This window comes from Lepisma saccharinum, chromosome 9, assembly GCF_977018435.1.
Source record: "Lepisma saccharinum chromosome 9, izLepSacc3.1, whole genome shotgun sequence".
NCBI classification, from domain to species: domain Eukaryota; kingdom Metazoa; phylum Arthropoda; class Insecta; order Zygentoma; family Lepismatidae; genus Lepisma; species Lepisma saccharinum.
In genome coordinates, this window is record NC_139237.1 from 35,397,622 (window position 1) to 35,423,564 (window position 25,943).

Below are 25,943 nucleotides of genomic sequence, written 5' to 3' on the forward strand. Positions count from 1 at the left end.
TATCTGTCGCCTGTCTGACAGAAATAAAAAGGTTTTGATTGGCTCCCCGCCCTCTGTGCATGGCATCCTAGGCTAACTTAACCCTCGCTACGGGCCTGACTGAAGGTTTGTCTCGCACGTATTTCTATACACAAATTCATATACAACAACAAAGGGAGCGTGAAGAGAATAACACACAGTCTGTTGATATCGGTGCACTGGATACATAGAAAATACTCTAAGCTACGTGAGACAGTGTCCTCAGTGGCGTATTTACGATTTCGGTATGTGCAGTGGTGTGCCCAAGGGAGGGTTGGTGGGAATTATAGCCTCCCGCCACCATTTGGCCCAGTATTTGTAAAGGAAGCATATCACAGTCAAGACAACATGGCAAAATGAGGACTGGTAAATAAAAAAGTAAACATAACTACCTCCTTTGGGAAATCCTGGGCACGCCACTGGGTATGTGCAATTTATCTTAAAGTAGGCCACATAGTTCGATTTTTTAAAAATGAAAATTGCATAAGCTTCTGCTGTAAATGTAATAATAATCATCATAATCGCAAAATAATTTTGAATTTTGTTTTACAAATTGTGTGGCTATTTTCAAGCTAGTTTTAATAGTTTGCTAGTTGATTTGGTGTTTTAAGTCCACTTTATGCACAGTAAGGCTAATCGGAACTGGACCTACTGTTTAAACATGTGCCGAACCATGTGCCTCCACCGGGTATCGAACCAGGGACCTCTCGATTACATGGCGGCGATGCTACCACTGCGCCATCGGCGAGGCCACTAGTTTTAATAGGGTTTTAAAATATGTACAGTTTAGGAACATGAGCTCAAGGTGTCATTTAATTGTTTTCCACTTATTTTAAACATGTTTTACCTTCTCATAAATACTTCTTAGAGCGAGATCAAGTGAGTTATCAAATGCAGTATAATAACTTGACAGTGGCTTGAGATAGGGAGATAATGTATAGCAAAGACACTCTATTGCATTTCCCTACTAGTATAAACCAGTTTTTTTTTAACTACAGCATCTGGCGTCTGTCAAATCACTTGAAGGGATACAAGAGGTACAATTCCGTTCAAAGGATTTAGAGAATATACTGTACCCGCGCTTCCGAAGATATGGGAATTGCAATATACCCTTCACCACACAGTTCATGCGTCACTACTATTAGCATTTTCAATAACACAATACATTTATTCATCGTTAGACATTTCTTTCCTGTTCACGCCCTTTACTATTACATCGCATTGGCATTCAAAGTGTAAATGCATTACGAAAAGAGACTCAACAAGTTATCATTTGGGATGGATTATTTTCTCGAATTAATTCATGTTTCTTTCTTTGATATAAATTCGTTTGAGTGTATGTCGATGTTTCAAATGCATAATAATGAAAATTGAGTATTGATTTGCTTTATTTGCCACTTTTGGCTAATTGCGAAGATGATGAGGGATGATATGATTAAATTGATAAATGGACACTCACAAACATCCATGCCCAGGTGGGGATTCGAACCCGGGAACCCTGGGTTCGTATCGCGATGTGCTAACCACTCCGCCACGGTGGCCGAAAATTGAGTATTTGATGAACATTCTATTTTCTCCCTCAAATATTTGTAAAAGTGATGTTGTGACAATTTATCCTAATCTTGGTGATTAGCCAATGGCGGCAGAAGAGCGAAGTAAGAATAATCAATGAATCAGCTGGGCTACGAAGGAGAATAGAATAGAAAAGTATTTTTATTTTCTACTGAGCGAGGTTCAGCCTAGGGCTGCTCTACCGCCTAACTCTAACGAGACAATGTCTCGTTTTCAAATCCCGAGTGAGATACATTTATTTCATTGTTGGTGTTCTTTATCTTCACAATTAACTTAAAGTGATAAAAAAGGAGACTGGAGATAACAAAAATACTATAAAATCACGTACGCACCTATATAAATTAGAAATGGACGTAAAATTTTAGAATCTAAGGTTGAGACATCTTTCTGGTGCTCAACTACTGAAACACTTGCATTTAATCCTGTGAAATTTGCTGGAGTGCATATATACGTACATGCGCTTTTAAATTTTAAAAAAAATCTACATTTCTTGGTTCGCTTTGTTCGTCTATCCATGCTAACAGCGGTTATCATCTTTTTTTGTACGTGTAAATTAATAATCAGTGCAGTCATAATCTACAAAATGTTTTAAACTTCGGAATGAAACAATAAAATAATTAAATGTATAATTTGTTTGTCTATGAAATGATACGTCCTGTATGGGTGGTATCGAGAAGAAACGAGATTGGGGGAATCTTGGTCTTGTAGTTGTAAATGACCATCTCGTTTTCGGTTTCGTCTCGAGTTGTAAGCGTCTGTCTCATATTCAGTATCATTCTGATATTAGATTTATGAACCTTCGTCCCATTCTCATGTCGGTATGGAAGAGGAAGTCTCAGTCTCGTCTCAGTCTCCTTTCTAGTCTCAAATTGTTTAGAATAAGCGAAATATCCAGAGTGTCACCGCATGATGTCTCACAACCTATTGAGGTCAATAAATTAAATAATGTTTCTTAATATACCTTTTTCTATTAGACACATAGTTTCTACTCTACGAACATTCGAAACAGAATAACCTGGACATTTGCAACCACGCAAAGTAGGCTATCAATTGCACTAATTAAATAGCTTTGTAATTACTATAGATAAAATATGACATTCATGAAGGTAGATATCCTCTTAGGATGTGTGAATAAGTCGAATTGCAAAGTAAATTTGATATAGATAAACTTTTCAAATTTAACAGCAAAGTCTCGAAACAGGCTAAGTGGACCTGCTCGATGGTGTCGTGGTAAAGCTGTTGCCTTGTAATCAAGCGTCCGATGTTGTTCGAACCCCACTTTAAACTAAGGTCCAGTCTTGATTAGCCTGACTATGTATAAAATGGACTTGAACTGTGAGACTGTAAGTATCGAGCACTAAGTGTCGATCTCGTCCCGATTTTACAAAGGTCTGTCTCGTACTCGGTCTTGTCTCGATAAATTTATGTTAGCTACAAATAAACTCATAATAAGCAAAGAAGAAACTTTAGTGTTATTCATCTTGAAAGGCACGCCATGTGAATCAAATTAATTTTTGTTTTTCCATTTCGAAGCTACAGTTTCCAAATAGATTTGGCAACAAATAAATATTGCAACATCGCCTAGCCATTTCCCTAGAAGGCGATTTCTATTTTCGAGCTATTGAGCACAATGCTTGCAGTGCACCGGGGGGGGGGGGGGGTGCAAGATTCCATTCTTTCTCGTCATGCATGAGTACGTCCAGGCAGTCGACCCGAGCCCTTTCTTTGTGTCTTCCTCAGGAATCTCAAGTAAATACGATAATACTAAATTCTGTAGTGGAACAACCAGACTTTTCGTTCACGTGGTCAAGACATCGAATACAATCACTACGGCTTCTTACACTCGTAGATTAAAGGTATATTACTATATTCAACCACATATCAAATCCTCGCATATCAATCAGACTCTATGTTTGCAGCATTGCTATCTTAATTGTTATAGTTCTTTTTACTGGACTCGTTAATATTATGAAGTTTTAATTTACGCACCTAATAGTCCCGCACGCACGCGCGCTCGCACATGTACTGTGTATATATATATATCGTAGGTTCGAATCCGGCTCTGGTCGGAATTTATTCGGCCTACGTATAGGGCCGGTGGCAACCCACCATCGTGAGGAAATTGGGGAGCTCCGAATGAGTGAGCGGTAACCCTGTCGAGAAGACCTACAACGGTTGGGGGTTCGACGGGCTGACCACCCAAATACTGGTCTAAGATCTCCACGCTATAACAGGTGACGGAGGAACAGTGTGGGAGGGAGACAAGCAGTCGGTAGGTAAGCCAAGGCTCTCACGGGCTGTCGCGCTTTGGGTTATTATTATTATTATTATTATTATTATATATATATATATAATGGCGAAGACGAGCAAGGGTGATGAAATTGATGAAATCAAAGAACACCCATGCCCAGGCCGAGATTCGAACCCGGGACCCATGGAGTTGTAACGCGCTGTGGTAACCACTCCGCGATATCAATTACATATATCGATTCACCAGTCCATCCCATATCGATTGTTTATGGCAAAAAATAATCGAACGTCAACACTATATCTTTTATTGCGTTATCTTCAAAATTATTAAGCATTTTTGTTATTTTGCGCCACTCTTCTTGCATTTTTAGCTAATTGCGACAATGAGGAATAGTGATCACTAGATGAAAAACACCCATACCTAGGTCGGGACTCGAACTCGGTGGCGAGATCGAAAGTCGGTAACTTAACTCGCTCGGTCACTGAGCCGGTTGGAAACTATTCAAACTACAAATATCATGTTTACCGACTTCAAAAACATGAACGTTGAACGTGATGCGATATCCAAATCTATATACCTGACAGTCTATTTGTATGTTGTAGTAAACAGTCGAACCCAGTCTATGTCTATCGTTTACTAAAGAACTACAAAATGATAATTTAGTTGATTGAAAGATCTAAAAAGTGCTATCTTACTGTGATATTAATAAATTCTGGTCGATTCTCGAAAGTAAGATATACACATTACAATGAGCGAAAGGTACAAACAAATATGTAACTTTGTGTGCCGAGAGCTATATCAAATAACCACAAACCAATAGAGTACAATTATATTTCATGATGTTAAATGTCCATAAAATAATAATGAACTTAGTTTTCTCAATTTGACTATTTATAAAACTACGCGAAAACAAACATAAAATATTGGTAAGCAAATCTGATTGAAATGAAAGATTATCACGGATTTTCAGGTTTCTTACACCGTTAATCAAATGTCTATATGTTGCTTGTGTCATCCTAAACAGGAACAACGTTCAATGATTGTTAAAATTACTGCTGGTTATTACTAAATGTCGTCTCAAACACGTACATAGAATTGTCCTTTATTTTCAGGGTTCGGGTCAAAAGGCATGTCTAAGTTTAATCCACTTTATGCATAGATAGGATAATCTGAACCTACATTTTAAAGTGGGTCCCAACCTCTATGTGCCTGCAGCAGGTTTCAAACCCGGGATGCAAGGGGATCCTTATCACTACGTCGCTGGGGAGGGGAGGCCTTTTCAAGAGTTCAGGAATTTTCGTGTGATGTAGGTTAGGTCAGTCATAAATTTGCACGAAATTACAATTTTTAGTGTATTTTTTATGATTCGAGGTATATTTACGCATATTTAATAAATTCATGACATAAAAATTACAATACTTAGTCTTATTCTTAAGAATGTGGATATGTCCGTATCATTAAAAAGGGAACTGCGTATAAAGTGTAAATTGTTATGTGCGTGGGTGTGTTGGTGGGGTGCTCAAGTCTGAGAAATTATTGACAGCTAAAGAATGCTTGTACGTTTCAAAAGCCATAGAATTGGAAGAATTGAGTGCTTCAATTGGCTTTGTAATGCATTTTACGTTGCTCTTGTTACTCTTCCGTTCAATCGTGAAAAAGAGGAAGAAATAATGATTTGATAAAATAGATGAAGGGAGGTGCAAAATGAAACGAGACGAGACTTCGAAACTTACTATGAGATTGAAACGAGACAGACGCCAATATAATCGAGATTTACTTACTGTCCATTTTTCTTGTTTCGTTAGAAACTTCAGAATATAGAACGTTAAAATATAAAAATCTTGACTAAAGCTTTACTGTGCGACTTCAATAGACGTAGCCAAGCAAGGAATTTTCTATATATATATAAATAAATGCTAACACAGTAGCCTATAACTGAAACAGAAAAAAAAATGAAATAAGTTCATGTTAATTTTGAGCACTTGTGCATTGTAGTCAAGGGTTCGATACCCGCTGGAGGCACATGGCACAATGGTTCGCATCCCTTTTTGAAACTATGGGCCCAGTCCCGATTATCCTTCTGTGTATAAAGAGTATTTAAAACAAGAAATCAACAGTTTAAAGCACTTGCATATTTTAGCATGACTTAGTGTTTGACAGTGGCAGTGCTCGAAGTGAGGGGGGATTCGGGAGGATGCCATCCCCGCAGCTTTCTCATTGTCACCATGTTAAACTATAGGAGCATCCTCCCAGCTAACCCCAAGTCTCGACTCCAGCTAACATATTCCACTTTAAGCGCTGCTTAGTGTAATTCTCTACATGCAACACAAGGCCACTAAACTAAGTTTTTCACATAATTTAGCATTATTGTATTCGAAACTGACTGAGGTAATGTAAGATGACGGCTCGTCACAGTGTGCATTGTTCACCATTTACTGATCTGAGCAGAATTCTTGTTTTAAGTCCACTTTATGCACAGAAAGGGTAATCGGGACTGGACCTACAATTTAAAGTGGGATCCGAACCAGAATGTGCCTCCACCGGGTATCGAACGAGTCAGAAATTACGTCAGCATCAAAGATTTTGAACAAGACCCTTATGTAAAACAATATATGTACACGTAGTATTTCCTTGTGGGAAAGAAATGTATATTTGTAAAGTAGTTTAACAATTAACCCTAGCGTCGTCGGCTTGTAATCAAGAGGTCCTGGATTCGATACCCGGTGGAGGCACATAGTGGTTCGGATTAGCCTTACTGTGCATAAAGTGGACATAAAATGCCAAATCAACCAACCAACCAACAGTTAACCTATTTACTTCATACAAGCGTGACAGGAAATTACTGTTCCGTCAGTGGTGCCAACCTCAGTGGCGGAGTGGTTAGTACAGAACAGCTACGATGCCAGGCAGTAGCAGCGATTGGGTGTTAAAACTGAGAAGCTGAGAAGGGGAGGGGAGTGCAATGAAAGTTTGCTTTTTTTTGTAGACAAAGTTTAGCATTAAGAGAGCAGTGTCCCCCACGCCCCCTATTCGCCGCCACTGATGCCTGGGATCCAGGGATCGACTTCCGGCCTAGGCATGGGTGTTCTTTGTGGCTATCCCTTCATCAATGTCATCATCACTCATCCTCATAGTTGCGAATAGTCAAACGTAGAGAAAAGCGAACCAAAATACCAAAATCCAAATTCCGCCGTCAGTGGTAAAACAAGCTTCTGCAGGAATCAATTTTTAATTTATGCACTTCTGGCCGCCTTGTGCTTTGGCATTTTGAAACATCATATCCACAGATATACCTACCTATTTCCTTTCACATACACAACAAAGAAAATGAGTAAGGAAAAAGGGAGGGTGGCGGTGGGTTGAAGTAGTTTTGTCCAAGTATGAGTCACGAACAGGTTGTCCAGCTTGCTTACCCTGGTAAGGATGACATTTGGTATTTCTATAGATCTGACATCCCTTGAGGTCCTGACATCTGGCGAATACCAGATTTCAATCACTTCAGCATAAACAAAGGCTTTACCTTCTTCAATATAGGGAAAGCCAAAGGTGCGTAAAAGACGCTGAAGTAAGCAAAAATGGCAGAATAGGCATTTTAGGCACGATTACGCAAAATAGGCACTAACCCTCAAAATAGGCATTTAAAGGCACTAAAATTATTTTTCGGACTAGAACCACCATGAAACGAAATTTAATCATTAAATCCCTATGTTTTCCTACAAGGGAATAAAAAAGGCAAATAGGCAAAAATTCACACCGCGCCTAAACGAGACAGGCCTTTGCATTTGACACGAGAAACGAGATCGTCATCTACATTCACAACAAAAAGTTGCCTGTGCCAAGTCTTGTCCGAATTATTTATCCTCAGTCACACTTCGTTATAATATGGTACCAATTTTGACCATTTATTCTTCAATGAAATCATAGTCACTACAAGAGATAAATAAATTGCTAAATTACTAGTAGATATCGCTATTTTCATCTCTATTTCTTCACGTCCTGGCCTCCCCGATGGCGTAGTGGTAAAGTTGTCGCATTGTAATCAAAGGGTCCCGAATAGATACACGGTGGAGGCACATTTGGTTCGGATTCCACTTTAAACTGTAGGTTCTGTCCTGATTAGCCTTCCTCTGCATAAAGTAAACTTCAAACCAAAAAAGCCATTGATCCGCACTGTAGCTGGTGCTAAAGTTATTCATGTTTTCATTTTGATTTTGAAATATCGTATTGTGTAAGGGAATACTGTGAGGATATATGCTTACCATTATCTTTGAGGGCGACTGTACAGAAAAAAACTATTTTCCACATGCAATGATATGTGCCCAAGATAAAGAAATTACATTGCTTTTGCACTGTAAAAAAATACACTTTCTGCACACTTTTGGAATACTTTCTAGAAACTACTTTTGATCACTTCTTGTACACATTAAATGTGCACAAGAAGTGTTTTTAAAGTGCTTCAAAAGTGTACAGGATGTGTACAAAAGTGCAGCAAAAGAAGTGTTGTAGAAGTGTACAAGAAGTGCTTCCAATATAAAGGTGTCCGAAAAGTGTGCAAGAAGTGTACTCCAGAAACTACTTTTGATCACTTCTGGTACACTTTACACATTTGGAACACTTGTGAAAATACTTGAGCGACACTTTCAGAACACATTGAAAATGCATTTATAGTTCAGAATTTATAACACAAAATATAAAGGTGTTACCAACTTTTCCTCTACGTAAAATGTATTAATATCATGCTAATCCAACAATTAACGAGACACGTTGCTATGTTACATTACCATACTCGTTGTATGGGTATGCGCAGGGAGTCAAGGGGATTACTTTACACGTACTATCTTTGGAATGAATATATAAACACACACACACACAAATACTCAGCGGCCGAGCTTCGGTTAGGAGTGGAATTCACAGAGCGCTACGACACCAGGGGTAACGGATATCACTGTATCACCAATATCATTGTATCACCAATATCATTGTATCATCACTCATCCTCGTCATCGCGTTTATTTAAAAATGACAGAAAGGTGACGCTAATTAACGAATTTCAAATCGAATCACCAAAATACGTCGACCTATTTAGGGGGTCCGGGGTGTCCTGACCCCCCGAAAGACCAAGTACTAAAATTAAATAATCAAAATATACTGGTTAAGCATTTGTTATACGTATAATCGATGGTTGTTAATTTCCTCTGAACTTATTGGAAGGCATAATTTTATGATCATACGGCTTTGGAGGACACTTCCAAAGATATAAGCACACTTCTACTGCATATTAATCTGGAACTTTATTTTTCGACAAATGGATCTAATCCTTGTTTGCTATTCAATAAATATTCAATTATATTTATATATATGACACTAATTTCCTTGCCAGGGCAGTTGTTTTTAAACAAATTTTGGTGATCTTAACTACATGTAAGCTATAGATAATGAATACATGCTATTATATCTGTTATTTTACCACCTTTTTACTTATTCATGTAATAGTAACAATACAATGTTAATTATTTTACATATTTAATTAATATAATTTTAATTTAATTTAATATAATGATACTAATTGTTATTATTATTATTATTATTATTTGAGACACTTGGTTGGACTCACTCCGAAATATATGTCTATATACGTGCCTGCAAATCACATATTTATACTAATTAGTTTGAAAGAAGAGAAAATAATTTGATATTTGAAAGCTGTGTTTCACGGGCAGTTAGAGATAAACAGTAGTGAAAGCAGTTTTCCTTCAATATCGAATGAGGGAGTGAAGTAATATATTTTGTCGTCATGGTCGGGGGTCAGGGGGGACTGCATCGCCTTGGGAACTGGATACGGGCTGGAAATTTTATATATATATATAGTTTAATTTCATTATCAACATACTTCTTAATTGTTTAATATTAATGTAAGGCAACCTTGCGCTTATCAGTGCCGTTGGCTTGCCATCCCTGGTCTAGTTCTTCACTTTTCAGTTTACGTCTCTTCATTTTTCTCATTCTCTATTGTTTCTTTCATCGCCCTTTTCTTCTGTCACACTTAAATTAATTTCTTATGGTGACATGTAAACGTGATGTCAATAAATGTATGCCAAAAACAACTTTTCGATTTGGTCTCTCTTGGAAAATTTTCTGCGCGGCGTGCCCATCCATATTTGGCATCCTCCTTCCAATCCCCCACAAGGAGTTGACCTAGTTCACATCTCTTGTTCTTTGATAAAGTACTAGGTTAGTTCTGACATTGTTTTGCGTATTCTCGTCTGTGTAGGTAGACAAATAATTGTTGTGCGAGACTTATCAGTTGTGTACCGTATATACTGATAAATGTGTACTTGTTAGCGGCGGGACGGCTTACTGAATTTCAAACTGAATAATTCCTGAATGAAGTGAAGTGACGCTCTTTCTGCCACAGCGCCAACGTGTAAATCCCCCTTCTCTCGATCTTGGAAGAATTGTGGGTGATTTAAGTGTATTTCTAGTGTAAATATTTTAGTGTGTGTTATAATTATTTTTTTTGCGTGTGACTAGTGTTATGAAGTTCTTTCAATCTGTGATTTGCCGTTCAAAATGACGAATTTTGTATGCAGTGTTTGTGGTGCTGCATTCTTTTCTCTGCAAGCATTAATAACTCATTTAAAGAAACACGCTTCTGATTATAAATTTTCTACTGCGTGCAATTTGGATGGCTGTGGGCGGGTGTTTCAGAAATTGGAGTCATTTAGAAGACATATTTATAGGCATCACAGGACATTTATTTCAGAAAGAGACACAGAAATTGCTGTTGAATTACCATCTCCGGTTGTACAAGACGGGCCATCTCCCTCAGTCCTGTGTTCCGAAACCGGCAATAACGACACCAGACCTGCAAAGTCTTTAGACTTCGAGAGGAGGATGATGATGCTTATGATGAAATCCAAAGAAAAACACAAATTACCTCAAACAGTTTTAAATGATATATTCACAGATGTTTTTGATCTTGTTGCTGATTGCGTAGATGTTGGAGAAACTCATAATTTTTCACATCACAGCAATGCTAGACGATTGATTAGCAGCCAGTACATGCAAAATAAATACATGTCCGAAAAATTTGAAACAACTAAGCCCACCATGTACACACTACCCAAGAATAAAAGTCACACGTATGCATACGTGTGTATTTGTGATATTTTGAGGCAGTGGCTAAAAGTTCCAGGTATGTGGGAACAAATACACGGCAGACAAATTAGGGAAAGCAGCAATATAAAGAAATTTGACGAAGCTTCCTTATTTGTCAGAAACGAGTTCTTTACAGAAAACCCCAACGCTCTGCAAATAATTTTGTACATTGACGAATTTGAAGTCGTAAATCCACTGGGTTCCAAAAGAGGAGTTTACAAAATGACTGCTGTATATTGCACCTTAGGAAATCTACAGTTTGATTTCGAAGCCAAGGAAAGTTCTATTCAGCTGTGCCTTCTAGTTAAGAGTAAACTGGTTTCCACCTATAATTTAGATGACATATTGAAACCATTGATAGATGATTTGAATAACATTCAAGACGAAGGCGTGTGTGTGTGTATAGACAACCAAGTGCGGTACATTAAAGGATGTGTTGTAGCCGTTGTTGGAGATAATCTTGCCAGCCACCATATTGGTGGTTTCCAAGTACATTTCCACAGCGGTCGAATTTGTCGTTTCTGTTTGGCAACGTCTGAGAACATTCAGAACAAATTTTCGACAAGAGATTTTACGTTGCGAACGAGAAACATTCACCAGCACCACTTGGAGTTAATATCTTTGGATGCAACATTAGCAACTGTTTATGGTGTACGCCAAAGGAGTCCACTAGAGAAATTGCATGATTTTTCTGTAATTGATGGTTTGCCACCTGATATAATGCACGATTTCGCCGAGGGCATTATTCCTACAACATTGTGCCTGGTAATCAAACAGCTGATATCAGAACGCCACGTAACCCTGCAGTCTATAAACCAAGCAATAGAAGACTTTCCTTATTCGAAACCAGACAAAAAAAACAAGCCTTGTGTAATAACACCAAACCAGCTGAACAACAAGAGTCTGAGAGGACGTGCAGTGGATATTCTGTGCCTCATGCATCTGTTGCCATTTTTCATAGGAAGTTCCGTTCCCTTGGAAAATGAAGCATGGAATAGCCTATTTATGCATACTTACGTCAAATAGTAGACATAATATTTAATCACAGTTTCCAACAGGGCCTTCTTCATTACTTGGAAGTTCTAATTTACGACTTTTTATTTCTAATTCGAAGTGTCTTCCCGGACTTCCGCATGACCCCTAAATTTCACTACCTTTTACATTATCCAGAACAGATCAGGAAATTTGGACCATTGATACACTTTGCATCCTTTCGGTTCGAACGGAAACATAATTATTTCAAAAAACTTATTTCGAGAGTCAATAACTTCAAGAATGTAGAACTGACACTAGCAACAAGACACCAAAGGTTGCAAACTTACTGGTTTCAGTCTGAAAACGTATTCAGCCATGAAGATGAACCACGAAATGTCAAGAAAATTACAATGATGAATCTTGTTTTTGGCTTACGAGAGGCACTTCCTTTCCTGCACACAGAGGATGACGAAATTCTGACAATGACTTCTCTGAAGTCAATGGGTGGAAGTTTTGAATGTGGTCTGTGCTATATTATGCCAAGTTCCGATGAGACGCTGTTTCTTAAACTTGTCAAAATATTAAAGTGGAATTGTTCTTTCTTGTTGTGTGGTAAGATACTGAGAGCTCACTGTTTGAATAGGCATTACTATTCGTATGAACTCCAGAAGACCAGCAAATGGAAGGTAATTCCATGCGAACAATTTGTAAAGAACGATTGCTATCATGGAATGTCATGTTACAATATCGGCAGTAAAATTCTTTTATCTCCGCCTCACATGTTGTAAATGGTCACGAGCACTACGCAAAGGTTGGAAACCCTTTCATAAAAGATTCTTGTATTAACTGACAAAGTTACATACCCGTGATAGATGAGGCTATCTAGATATATTTGATTGTATTTGGCTATTTTACTTTGATTATCTGCCACTTTTGGGTAATTCAAAATATGTGAATGATTGGGGATAACATGAAATTGATGCAGGGACAGTCATAAACAGACATGGAAGAACAAAACACAAACCCTGCAGAGGATGATAATGTGGACTGTAAATTCAGGCGCCAGAGCCTCGTCAGCCAGCAAATGGAAGTACAGGGTATACCACGTGGAGGAGAGGTTGACACTGTTTTTGTTCTACTACTACGTATAAATATTAATTGATTGATTGATTGAAATTTAACATTTTGGGTGCGTCAGCAGTTAGGCTATTTTGCACCCGTCACATTATACGGGGTTCAGCCCCGTACCTTGTCTAACACAATTTTAATGTCGGAGACTAAAATATTCTGACATCAGTTAAAAGCTGAGGCTGTAAAGGGGCACTCAGCACAAAGAAGGACAAGATGTACACAGTCCTACGAAAATTGTACTGGCCGTAGGTCCAGACGCCAAAGCCTAGTTAGTCTGCAAAGTGCAGTCCAGGGTGTACTTTATGAAAGTGAGGTTGACAATTTGGTGTACTACGTGGAAGGGACACCCCTTTTATCCTGTAGAAATATTAAATCGCATATTTCGCATAAGGGAAAGAACTTTGACTCAAATTTTACAGACAATGAATTTGTTAGTGTACTTTAGAGACATAGGCAAATCAGTTTTCCTGCACTTAGACACTTGGGATTTATTTAAAGGAAATCGTTGTTTGAGTCACCAGTCTTCCTTCTTATCGTTACCATCGCGCGCTTTTCGAGGAGTCCAATGAAACGACAGGTTTTTGGTGAAAGTTTTCCACCCCTTACAGAACAAAAGGAAAAGGGTGCCATTCAGACTAGGAGTTGGATTATGGTCTGATCATAGATCGTGGTGTTCACCATTTCGAGCTGAACTGTTTTGTTGTGTCAGTGGTTTACGAGTAGCAATGGCAGCGGCAGTGTCAGAAGACTGGGACATAGGGCGTGTTAAGCAGTGGCTGACGGAAAAGAAGTTAGAATGCCTCCATGCTGTTTTTGAAGGTAAGTTTACATATTACTTTCATGTCTGAATTAACAAAGAATTTCTTTATGAGAGATCTAATTTTCTTCGAAGTGAAATTTATTGTGTTTTTCGTTAACGTTGCCATTGTTGGGTCAAGGACAATACCTGATCTTTGTGCGATCACCTCTAGTACCGTGTGATGCCTAAGTATTGCCAGGCAATTTATTTATCACCATTTTCATGCACTTAGTTGTACGCAATAAGTTTGAAGTTAAGGAATTGAAACAAAACGGCAGTGAAGTGGTTTATAACCTTTGCAACACAATCATCAGAAAAATGAATGAAAATAATGGATAATTTGCCAGGTAATACTTATGCATCCTGTTATATATAGTATTTTGACAATTCTCTTGCTTTTGGACAAATATGAGCCTGGTAAGATTCACAACAGGGGAACGTCTCGTCTTTTTTTTTAGTTGGTGTTTTAAGTCCACTATGCACATAAGGCTAATTTGGATTGGACCTACAGTTTAAAGTGGGATTAGAAGCAGTATGTGCCTCTACCGGTAATCTAATCCTGGACCCCCTTGATTACAAGGCTACGATGCTACCACTGTGCTATAGGGGAGGCCATCAGTGATTGAGTCATTAGCCTCTGTGCACAATTGTAGATTACAAGGTTTCTCATTCACATAAGCTTTCATTGAATGACGCGCTTTTAGTGAATAGCATCATATCGCTGCTCTATTTCTTTCTGGTAATTTTCAACTGACCATGTAATTCTTAGTCAATATAGGCAATCCAGGGGCCCAGTTCAACTACCAGCACTGAAAATACAAGTTTGCTTAAATGTACCAGTCACTCAGGCATGCAGCCTGGGGGAGGACTCGGGGGCCTAGGCCCCCTCTGAAATCCTACAAACACGCTGTTTAATCCTGCTAATGATGTAAAATTAATTACCACTATTCGATATTTAAATTATAATTCTGGCTATGGGCTTGCAGTCACTATAAGTAATAGAAGTCGAATATCTGTGACTTTCCATTGAATCTTGGGCTTGCGCAGACAACTTTTGGGGCTGAAATCCCTTGCTGCACTCCCCTCAAAGTCCCAAAGAGGAGTGTTTACTATCCTTTAAACATTCGCCAAAATACTATTCTTCAATGTCTGTATGCGTACGTGTAACATAAATAGAAGAAAAGATGAAGCACAAAATATTTGATTACATTAAGCCTGCCCCTCCTCCAGGAAAGAATCTTGGCTGCACCATTGCATTGAAGTAAATTAAAATATTTGCAATTTTCCCTTCCAGTTATTTTTCAGAGAGGTTCATATCGTCCTGATTTATTTTCATGAAACTACTTTTTTGATTTAATATATAAAGCGATAACAGAAAATGGGAAGAAGCATAGAGCATATTTGTGGTGAAATTGATTTTTTCCTTTGTGGTTTTGGACAGGGGAGAGAGAGGAGAAAACTAGCTAAATCCCCTACATCCGCCCACTTGTATGTTATCAATGCATATGCATGTTGTAATATAATTAAGCCTTGTTTCCATATTAAAAACATTAAGTTGCTGACCAAGCCATTTTATTAAGTTATAAAAACACTTAACATGTAACGTTTCAACCCTGTATCAGGGTATTTCTCAGACGAAGAACTAAACTCTTGAAAATTTCCATGTTAAGTGTTTTTATAACTTAATGAACTGCCATGGTCAGCAACTTAGTGTTTTTAATATGCACGTTATAGTATTCTCAATATTTATTTTACTAAGGTCCCAAAACAGAGTTGCTGTTTTTATTGATAAACTAAAATGAGTCCGGGGTTTGACTCAAACCCTGTTGTTCATAATGAGAATTATTACAATAAAATTTAGAAAGGGCAGGTAAAATGATAAAATGTGAATATTGTGTAAGCTGTAGGCTGTAGCCCTGTAACAAAGATGGTACTTTTGTACAATGTGTCATATTTTTTATTATCTAAATTATCTTTTTAAGGAATTTAGTGAACGTAAGAGTTGATGATTACCAAGAATGGCCTATAATGTACAGCCTCCCTAAATTTCCACATCATTTGGAGCAAACATTATCATCTCAACAAGATCTCACACCATTCATCAGAAGGAAAATTTTAAGGGTCCTGCATGAGGATCTATGCAAATACACATTGTGAGTAGCACAGTTTCATCTTAAAATATACCATATTTTATATGTGTGCCTGTTTATATTACATGTAAATTATGAAAATGTATTAATTTGAATTGAAATAATTTATCACAAATAGATTAATTCTTGCATATGTAGTTAAAAATTTCTAATGACTACATAATAGGTTATTGGGCCATGTTCATGCATAGAGTTGCGAAAGAGGTTTAGGTTAAAGCCCAAAATTGCGTTAGACAAACTTATTATTTTCATATTTGAAGTCTCCATTACAAGTAATTTGTTTGCAAAAATTATGTGTGTTCAATATTTACATGGAAGCTAGACTAAGTGTTTGACTTTTCCGAAGATTTTGAATTAACTGTCATAAAATGCCAATTAGGATCCTCTTCAAATAATTAAGTCACAAAGAGCATTTAGTTTATACTTCAGTCAATATGAACATATATTTTTTAGATGTTTCTTTGTAATACTATAAGTAGTAATTAGTTATAATTTACCAGTGCATTGGTAAAGATTGGAGGGAAAGGAAGTTGTTCAATTTTGTTATTGTGCACGTAATTGGATCTACAATTTGATAGTGGATTCAAATCACATCAATTCTGTCCGCTGGCATAAAACCTGGAGACTAATAGTTACACATGATCATGCATCATGTCCTTGAGAAAGATGATTTGAAAAGCATAGATGTTGCTGGTGCTGTAGATGATAATGAATTAATATAAATAATAATAATAGTAAACAACAATTTGTGTAAATCTGTCTTTTTTCTTGTGAAAAATTCTGATAAATCTATCCTTTGATACAGGTATCCCAACTCCCAGCAATACACTGATGTTACCCGTGCACTGGTAACACAATATCCACACTTAAAGGACAAGATGGGTAATGGCTATGTAAGTATAGATATTTGATTGCTTCATTTTGAATATTATTTAATTAAATCTTCAGAACAGAATTTACCTGTGTATAAGATGTTATGTGACCCCAAAATGTGTTTTTTTTATATTTCTGTCACTTTTTCATTATGTCATGGTTCCCAAACTCTTTCATTTCTGTGGGCCCTTAGCGTTTCAGGATTTTTATGTGGCATCCAAGTCAGATTGTAGGCTTATCTAGCACTTGCAACACTCAGTGTGGTTAGGTTGCTTGCCTTCAGTTAAAAAAATAAACGCATATTTCAAATTCAGAAACATTTTATGTGCAAAAAGTATTAAATAAGAATATATTTTAAACAATCATATCTAAAACAATGTGTCAACTAAGGCCCACTTTAGATGGAAGTCATTTCCTTTAATATTTTTGCTAGCATTAATGCTATGTAAATGTTCCCAAAAATCTTGTAGCAGATAGTACTTTACATAAAAGCATTGTGATTACAATATATAATATAAACAGCATGAAAGGCACGTCGAGTTATAGCATCTAGGTGATTTAATGTTGTTTACAATCGAAAAAAATAAAACATTCTTCCATACGTGTACAGTAAACGCTATCAAGCATGTATTTAAGCAGCGCCATTGATTTGTACCTAAAATCATTTAATAGGGAACCTTAGTACTCTTGGTTGAATAGTTATCTTGCTTTAAAAATTTTAAGTGATGCATTGTTTACATCTCACGTGGCTGCCATTACATCTGCACTCCACTCGTGACCCAGAGGTTGCATCTGATTGGTTATGCTATGAAAAATTGTATGGAGATAGAGCTGGTTCTATCCTTGAGAAATGTAATGAAATATGCCATGGCATCTGAAATGCCATAAGATTTTTCAATTTACATGGTAGCAATTTGGTCATGGCGTAAATGCTAAGGAAAATGCTTTTATCCATTGAGGGCTTAACATGTAAGTGTCATTTCAGTGAACATTTTGTGGCAGCCCTATCCATGGTGTTTCATGGTGCTGCGGTGTACACTTTTGGAACCACTGCATTATGTACTTTCCTTTACTGTTTACTGTGGTTTTAATTATGCAAAGAAGTGATGGATTTTATTAGTATTTTCATAATAAATATTTGCACTTGAAATGGATAATGAGTCAACCACAGCGATGCATCCATATTTTCCCCAGAATTAGAATCTGAGACCTTTGGCTTTATATTGCAATATAATTTTCTACCATGAAGGCAGGGTGGCAGTGGCGTGCCCAGGATTTTCGAAAGGGAGGGGTTACGTACACTATTTTTCGTAGTCATCCCTCTTTTTGCCATCCTTTCCTACATTTGACGTTATTTTTTTTTTTAGGAATACTAGGCTAAAGGGAGGGCAACCTCCCCTTGGGCATTATTTCCTTATTTTGAATGTGATAAAATAAAAATTATAGAAATCTCAGCCTGACTTAGTGGCCAAGTATACTGCTGAAGTTCCTGGATTCAAGTTCTAGCCTGGGCATAAGTGATCTTTGTAAATGCACATTAATTAAATTCATCTAATGATCACTCATCTTCATTGCCGTGATTAGCCAAAAGTTGAAGAAAGGAAATAACAAAAACAAAAAAAAGAAAAAAATAATAAAAAATAAAATAGCATGCATGAATCTCTTCACATAGAGGCAAATGTTAATGCTGCAAATTCCATTTCACTTTCATTATGACTTCTACTTATGGAAATCTTCCTAGATGTTAAGATATCTATGAGCAAAAGATGTCCAATCAAAGAAAGAGTGATGAACTCACCTTCCACTAGTGGCTTACACTGCATGTGGTGTAATGCAAATTATTTAAAAGACTTTCAAATGAAGCTCTCAATTCAGTTATTTTTTTTTTATGTGGGAGGGTGCATGGCCACTTGTATTTTCTATTGAATAAGATCTTGATCTTATTGCATCATTTAATGTGTAATTTTTTATTTGAAGGATTCATGGAAATTTGGCCTTCGGGATCGTTTTAAATGTCTGAGAAGATCAGTTGATGCTAAAAGAAAATCTACAAAACCAAGAGATGAAAATCTCTTCAGGAAAAGAGTAACTGAAAACAGCCATATAGTAAGTAATATCCATGTAAAGATTTTGATTTTTATCATATTTCAAATGTGAACTTTTTTTATAACATCTGTAATACTAAGTGGAACCACAAGCAAAAAAGCCTGGGCAGACCCGCAACTCTGTGCACCATCCTCCTGCAAGGCAGGGAGGGGCAGGGTAAGGTGAACCATGTTTCCTTATGGCCCAAGCTGAACGGATCAAGGGGAAGGTGCATGAAGGATTTTAGCCGAACGTTCTTTTGTTTGTGGTCGCTCTATAGTTACATCTGTACAAGATATTGGTTCGGGTGGTATCCTACAAGGATGCTTTCCTTTCCCAAAATGCCAGATTATATGAAAAATCTAACATGCACATTATTGCAGTATCATTGAAATAATGTGTCAATTTCAGGATATGAATTCAAATAATAGCATCATATACATTCAGATCACTATGTTTCAGGTTCCAATCATGTAATTCACAACTCTAGTTTCCTTTTCTTACTGAGAGAAATAGCAGAGCGTGTGCATCTTACTTGAATTATGAATGTAGATAATAATTTTGTCTTGAATATTTAAATATATTTTAGTTATGAGTTGTCAAGCATTGTCAACAAACTGCCAAGAGCATCTCTTGGTATCATGCATGATCGATCACTGGGCGAATTAATCTTTTTATTTAGGTGAGAGATGCTCTTTTTGCTTTCCGATAAATGCACATTATTAATTATTATTAATACTATTATTGCCTGTATTACAACAACTAGTGATAGTACAGTTGCTTTGAGTTGTTGTTGCCAGATAGGCTAGTCAGAACTGGACCTACAGTTTAAAGTAGGATCCAAACCACTGTGTAATGTGACTTCTCAGGTATTGGACCTGGGACCCCTTGATTTCAAGGCTACAACATTACTATTATGTCACAGGGGAGGCCCAAGTTCTGTTAATAGTAGTACCAATGATGACTAGAGGAAAACATTAACAATTGATAATTAGTATCTTCATAATAAATATTTCCCTCACACAAATCTTTCCCCACTAGTCATTGTTCTACTGCTGCTATTTCTTGATTTTTATTTTTAATTCATTATTACATGTTTTAAATATATTAGTTAGCTGTTATGGAATTAATATTTATTTTTCTAGAAGATCTAATTGAACTTTGGGTATGAACTTCCAAGAATAGTGCATCAACTCTTTCTCATACAAGCTTTCCATGTGTTAATAATGAAACACCACACTTTCTGATAAATGCATATCTTTCACTCTTTTTTAGTCAAAAATAAGAAATACATTACAAACTTCTTGATAATAAACTAGGTTTCACAATAGTTGTATGCAATGTCACTGATTGTAGCACTTAACGATGTTTGAAAGCATTTACTTCATGAACAAGTTGACATTAGGTGCTATATTTGTGGCTACAATATTATTATGGGGAGTGGCCAGGTATATGTGGAGGCCTGGAGCTATCAACTCCTCCATATACTTACAACTTTTATACCTGATTGTGTGAGGTGGTTAGTAAATTTTTATAACTTTAAATTATTATTTAAAAAAGACATGGACGGAAAGGTAAAAGTAAATCCCTCTATTTGTATTTAACTGGTCTCCATGACAGAGTGGTTAACATAACACTCTAGGAAACCAGAGTCCCCAGTTTGAGCAAGGCATAGGTGTAGCAATATGCTTGTCTCGTCCTTCGTTTTCATTCATCCTCATCAAAGATCAACTCAAGATATTCAAATTCGTCTTTCAATAACCCTTCCCCCTTGCATACACAGAAAAGTATTGATTTGTTTTATTTTACTTCATTTTTCTGCCATTCATGAAGATGAGTCTGAATGGTGATAACAACAAGATGAGGTGGATGAAGGAAAGTCAAACACTTAATGATTTTTTGTGACTATTCTTTCATCCACGACGGAGGGTATGTGGGGTTATATTTTCCCACTTTAGATTTATTCTTTTAAATTTATATTAATAAAGATATTTTAAATGGCATAATATTTTGATAGGTTTTTCCTAATTATCCTACTGCAAATGGCTGGTAGAACCAAGACGTGAACAATTAAAAATGAAGATATTTCCCATACATTTCCATTGCTGCGTGGGCTTCATGTGGTTCACAGTCATCTTGGTGACATCAGAGCTTGCAGCGGCTCATGGCCAATGGGAGAGTGCAGTGTCTTGGAATGCTCTTCCTATAATACTCTATTTTCTTGGCATAGAAGTATTCCCAGCTAAAGTCCCACCTAACAATTTCCACTTCGGGTCATGATTACATTGATTTACACTCTGTGCATGATCAAGCAATGAGACTAATTGTCACTGCTATCTGATCATCAAAAGCAATTTGTTCATCCTTCTTTTAAAGTAACTACTCTACTTAAGTTTCATGACCCCGTGTTGACACTGAACGTCTCCTCCCTATGTGGGATGAAAAAAGAAATAGTCGTGTGAAAACATCAAATTAGGAATGAAATTCTGTTTTCTTTCTTTGTTTATTTATCATCATTGGAAAATATTTGTACATTGAAAGAAGTGTTATTTGTGTGGCAATTCACTCACTATAAACAATGGTTCTATATATTGATTACGTGTGGTAGAAACTTTCGTTTACACTTTACTTATTTATTAATTTTAGCCAATTGATGCAGCAGAAGATGCAGAAAGTTTGCAGGCTCATGTAAAATGTCTCAAGGAGGAATATAACAAGAAAGAGAGGGATCTAAATAAAATAATTCCAAGGATGAGGCTTACACGTTCTTGTCGTGATGCACGAAATAGGCAAAATGCCTCAATTCAGGAAATCATTGAGGAATTTCCATTTATGCAAGAATACCGATTTGTAAGTATCTTCAAAATTGCTTTGCTATTTAGTCATTTTTTTTGGACAATTAATTCCGTTGAAAAAATCTGATGTAAGATGTAAAAAAAAACTTGTATTTTATTTTGTCTGTTTCACGGCATGAAAATTGCCACAGATTACCTTTTTAAAAGTTTTATTCTTTTCCAATAAGTACACTATATTCTTAATTGTGAAAATGGTATGTTTAAAACACCTAATTTAACATTCAGGTTAGTTCAACTCAAGAGGTTACTTGAAATAGCTCACAGAGGTTATGTTGTAACTTATTGTTACACACAATAGTTAGCACCCCCATTTTTTGTCATCGACTTAGGCTATATATCAGTTTAGTACGTAGTTTGTCGAAACTAAATCAGGATTGTCTGAATTTCTGATAACTAACTGGATGAAGAAATTAGAAATATTTTCTCTTACTTCAACACAGTGGCACAGCCAGGATTCTTTTTTAAAGAGGGTGGAGGCTTCACACAGCCAACTATTTTGTTCATAATCCTTTGTATTTTTTGTTTGAAACTTTTTTGTTTATTTTTTTAAAATGTAGGTTATATATAATACACATATATTTAAAAAAAATTCTGTTTGGGGAAATTGTTTAAACACCCCTTTTTTGGACTGAGAGGTGGATGCACACAAACCCATCCTCTGGCTACGTCAGGAAAAGATTCAACGTAAGAGCCGCTCGCATTACGCTTCTAATACTAATAGTGATTTATATACGGGGGTTGAACTGGACCTCTACATTGTCGATGGTGACCTAATATCAAAGGGTCAATTGTAGTCTGCTGCGAAGAAATAGAGGCGGACTCAAGTCTTGAGAGATAGATTTAAGCAGCGACTGGACTTTATTCACTGAAAATTTGTCACTCAAAGGAATGCTGATTGGAGGGATCGGAACACTTAGAGCACTGTATACGTTGTACACCCTGCGTGGTGGAATTGGGGCTACTGGACCTAAGGGCAAAGGGAAAATTGCCCCTGGGCTCAACATCCTGAGTTTCTGGGCCCCTTTGAAGTAAAACGTAATAGCTGTGGACAATGTGGGAAATTTATCTCAGATCTTATTTCAATCTCATACTGAGGCTTGGGGGCCCCCCTTGAAAATATTTGGTGAGAAGTCATATTTTAAATATCACGTAATATTGCTGGTAATAAAAAAGGTCATAAATTATCAAGTTTGTTTGTTTAGGTATTGTGTATGAGGCATCGACCAGTTGAGCAACTGAATCTTTCTTCTCGATTCGCAACTGTACTATGTTTCACTACACTATGTTTTCGAAAATTACGTAACTATAAAGGTATGAGATGAGAGAAGTTTCCTATCGATTGTAATCTGTGAGCAAGTAAGTTAATTCTGAATTTCGGAGGAGACCCATAATGTCAAGTTGTGAATTTGAAATTTCAATTTTTTTATTTTGGGAAAATATTGAAATGTGGGAGAAATTTTAGCATTATTTCCAACAGTTAATACCAATTGTGGGATGGAAAATACCTGTATAGCCTTATAAATACAGTTAAAATTTTGAATTCCCTGACCTCAGGGGTGAAGTTATGATATGATATACCATGCTACGAAACAAAGGCCCCAGATTTGAATCCTTTTCAAGACATAAATATATCAATATGTCTGTTTCATCAACCATTCTATTAGTTTATCACTCATCATTATCATCTCAATTAACACAAGAAATAAAAGAACAACATATAATATCTCAAATAGAAAGAGAAATAATTGGTATGAAGTTCCTTATTCATTTTGGCAATAATGGAATTCAATGAAATTTTGACACTGATTTCCATTCTGACCACCTCTGAGAAACTGATCCTGTGAAATTTAGTAATTCCGATTGACTGTGTGGTTGTGAATGTTAGTGTTCTTCATATTTCACATACATTATTTAATACAATATATGTTCTGTTCATGTTAGACAAAAAAGGTGTGTCAATGTGAACATCTATTTACTTCCAGAAAAATATTTACTTTAAACAACAATGTACTAAGCAGTTTCAATAATCTGTCTTAATGTTTCAGATCATTTCCGATGCTGAAGACGAATTGAATGGCGACCTTGAGTCTAAATTGAATTCAATGCTAGAAAAGAAAATTGATTTATTACTAGAAATTCTCCAGCGCAACAAAAATTTCAAGACCATTGATTTGAATGAGGCAATGGATGAATGCAGCTGTGAAGATGAAGTTCAAGGTATGAAAATAATAAAACTTGCTGTGTTATGTAATAGTGAGTGTAATATATACATAGTGAGGAATGCAGCTTGAACTCTCACCACGTATGCATTTTTGAGTTTATGTACCTCTTGATAAGAAAATACCTACTTCAAATATCATGGACAGTACTTTAAACAATACTTTCAAAAATTTAAAAATTAAAGGCTCCGTTAGGCTCCATCTCTGAAATTATATCCTAACTCTGTTACTGCTATTATTACAAGTATATTCGAAGATGCAATATTATATAGTATCTGTGCATTTTCATTGCCCTTTTAAAGTGTTCTGAATGCTGTATTTTTGCATCATTACAATTATGTGATTATTTGGTCAAAATTTTGTTTGTTGAAATTTGTTTAAAGTTCACCTTTTGATCTGGTTGTTTCATTGAGACTAAACCTGTAGTTTAAGAGTGAGATCTTAACCACTGCAGTGTTCCTCCACCATGAATCAAACATAAGAGTTTTCAGTTTTTTTACATTAGACACTATTTATATATAAACATATTTATGGATATAATATTTATGGGTTAGTAGTGATTCCTTCCGTCCATGCACCATGGCCATGTGATCTGAGGCATTAGGCTTTGGGCTTGTTCTATGAAATGTGTACCGTTTCGAGTCTCCTGGGGGAAGTGTACCAACTTTTCTATAGATATTTTGGCCTGTGGCCTGTGTAAGGAACCGGTTGCCACACACCAGTGATGAAATTGGGGAGCTAAGAATGAGTAGTGTAACTTGGTCGAAGAGGAGAAGGGGGGGGGGGCAGTAGTCCTCATTCTGACCACATGTTACCTCGCACCTGGTTGGATGATCTCTGGTGTGAACAAGGCTAGCAGTCAATAGCTAGGCCTTGTTTTTCAATGGCTGTTCCACCACGGGTTACATTTTTAGTGATTCCTTCTCTTACTTTTAATAACATGATCATGTGCAATAAGTTATTAACACCTTTGAACGTGAAGTTATTTCCATTTTTCTACATACTGCATAGTTCCAGTCTCTGTGGCAGAGTGGTTAGCACATTGCGTTAAGATGACAAGGGACCCGGGTTTGAATCCTGGGCTGGGCACAGGTGTTTGTGAGTGTCCATTCATCAATTTCATCTATCACTCACAGTGGCGTGCGGTGATCATTTAGATAGGCTGAAGCACTGAATATATAAATTTTAAATAAACAATAGTACATCAAGGGGCAGGCTTGCCTTGATAAAAACACCGCACGCCACTGCTTTGCAACATTTCAGTCTTTCACGGGCTCCACAAAAATACCTCTAATTATCCTGGAAATTATGCAAAATTCAAATTACGTACCGAAGCAGTGCTTCGGTAGGTTACATTATATGCAAGCCACTGATCACTCATCGCCATCTTAGTGACTAGCCAAATATGGCAGAAAAGTGAAGTAAAATAACCAAATCAATCAAACAACCTACTACAAAGTACAATATATTGTCTACATGTGGGAATTCTTTATTTGAGACAAATATTCTTTGTTCAAGATTGTGTCACTATTCTAGTGTACATTTTTTTTTCTGAACGTAGATTGGTGTGGTTTATATCCACTTCCTTCATTTCTACCTGATTTTTTTTAGACAAAGGAACATATCTACTGATAATTGACTAATTGGCAGATTTTGGAAGAGGAAAATGGAAAGACGAGTCAATACTTGCTTTATTTGCTTCATATTCACAAAATAATGAAAATTAAAGGCCTACCCATCTCTGAAATTATATCCCGAAACTGTTTTAGTATATTTGAATATGCAATATTGTTCAGTGTCTGATTAAAATTTTTCGCTTATTTCAGAAGTCAAAATATCATGCATAGTGAAACATCT

At 36.6% G+C, this 25,943-nt stretch overlaps 2 protein-coding genes across 3 annotated transcripts in view; one reads left to right on the forward strand and one right to left on the reverse strand.

Moving 5' to 3' along the window:
• The window catches only part of LOC145992000 (sulfotransferase 1 family member D1-like), a 513,969-nt gene that overhangs the window by 44,977 nt on the left and 443,049 nt on the right, over positions 1 to 25,943 (reverse strand). The window lies entirely within an intron of this gene.
• On the forward strand, positions 10,412 to 12,025 carry LOC145992370 (uncharacterized). Its single transcript, XM_083128753.1, has one exon. It carries the CDS (start codon positions 10,412 to 10,414, stop codon positions 12,023 to 12,025), a length of 1,614 nt encoding a protein of 537 aa, XP_082984879.1.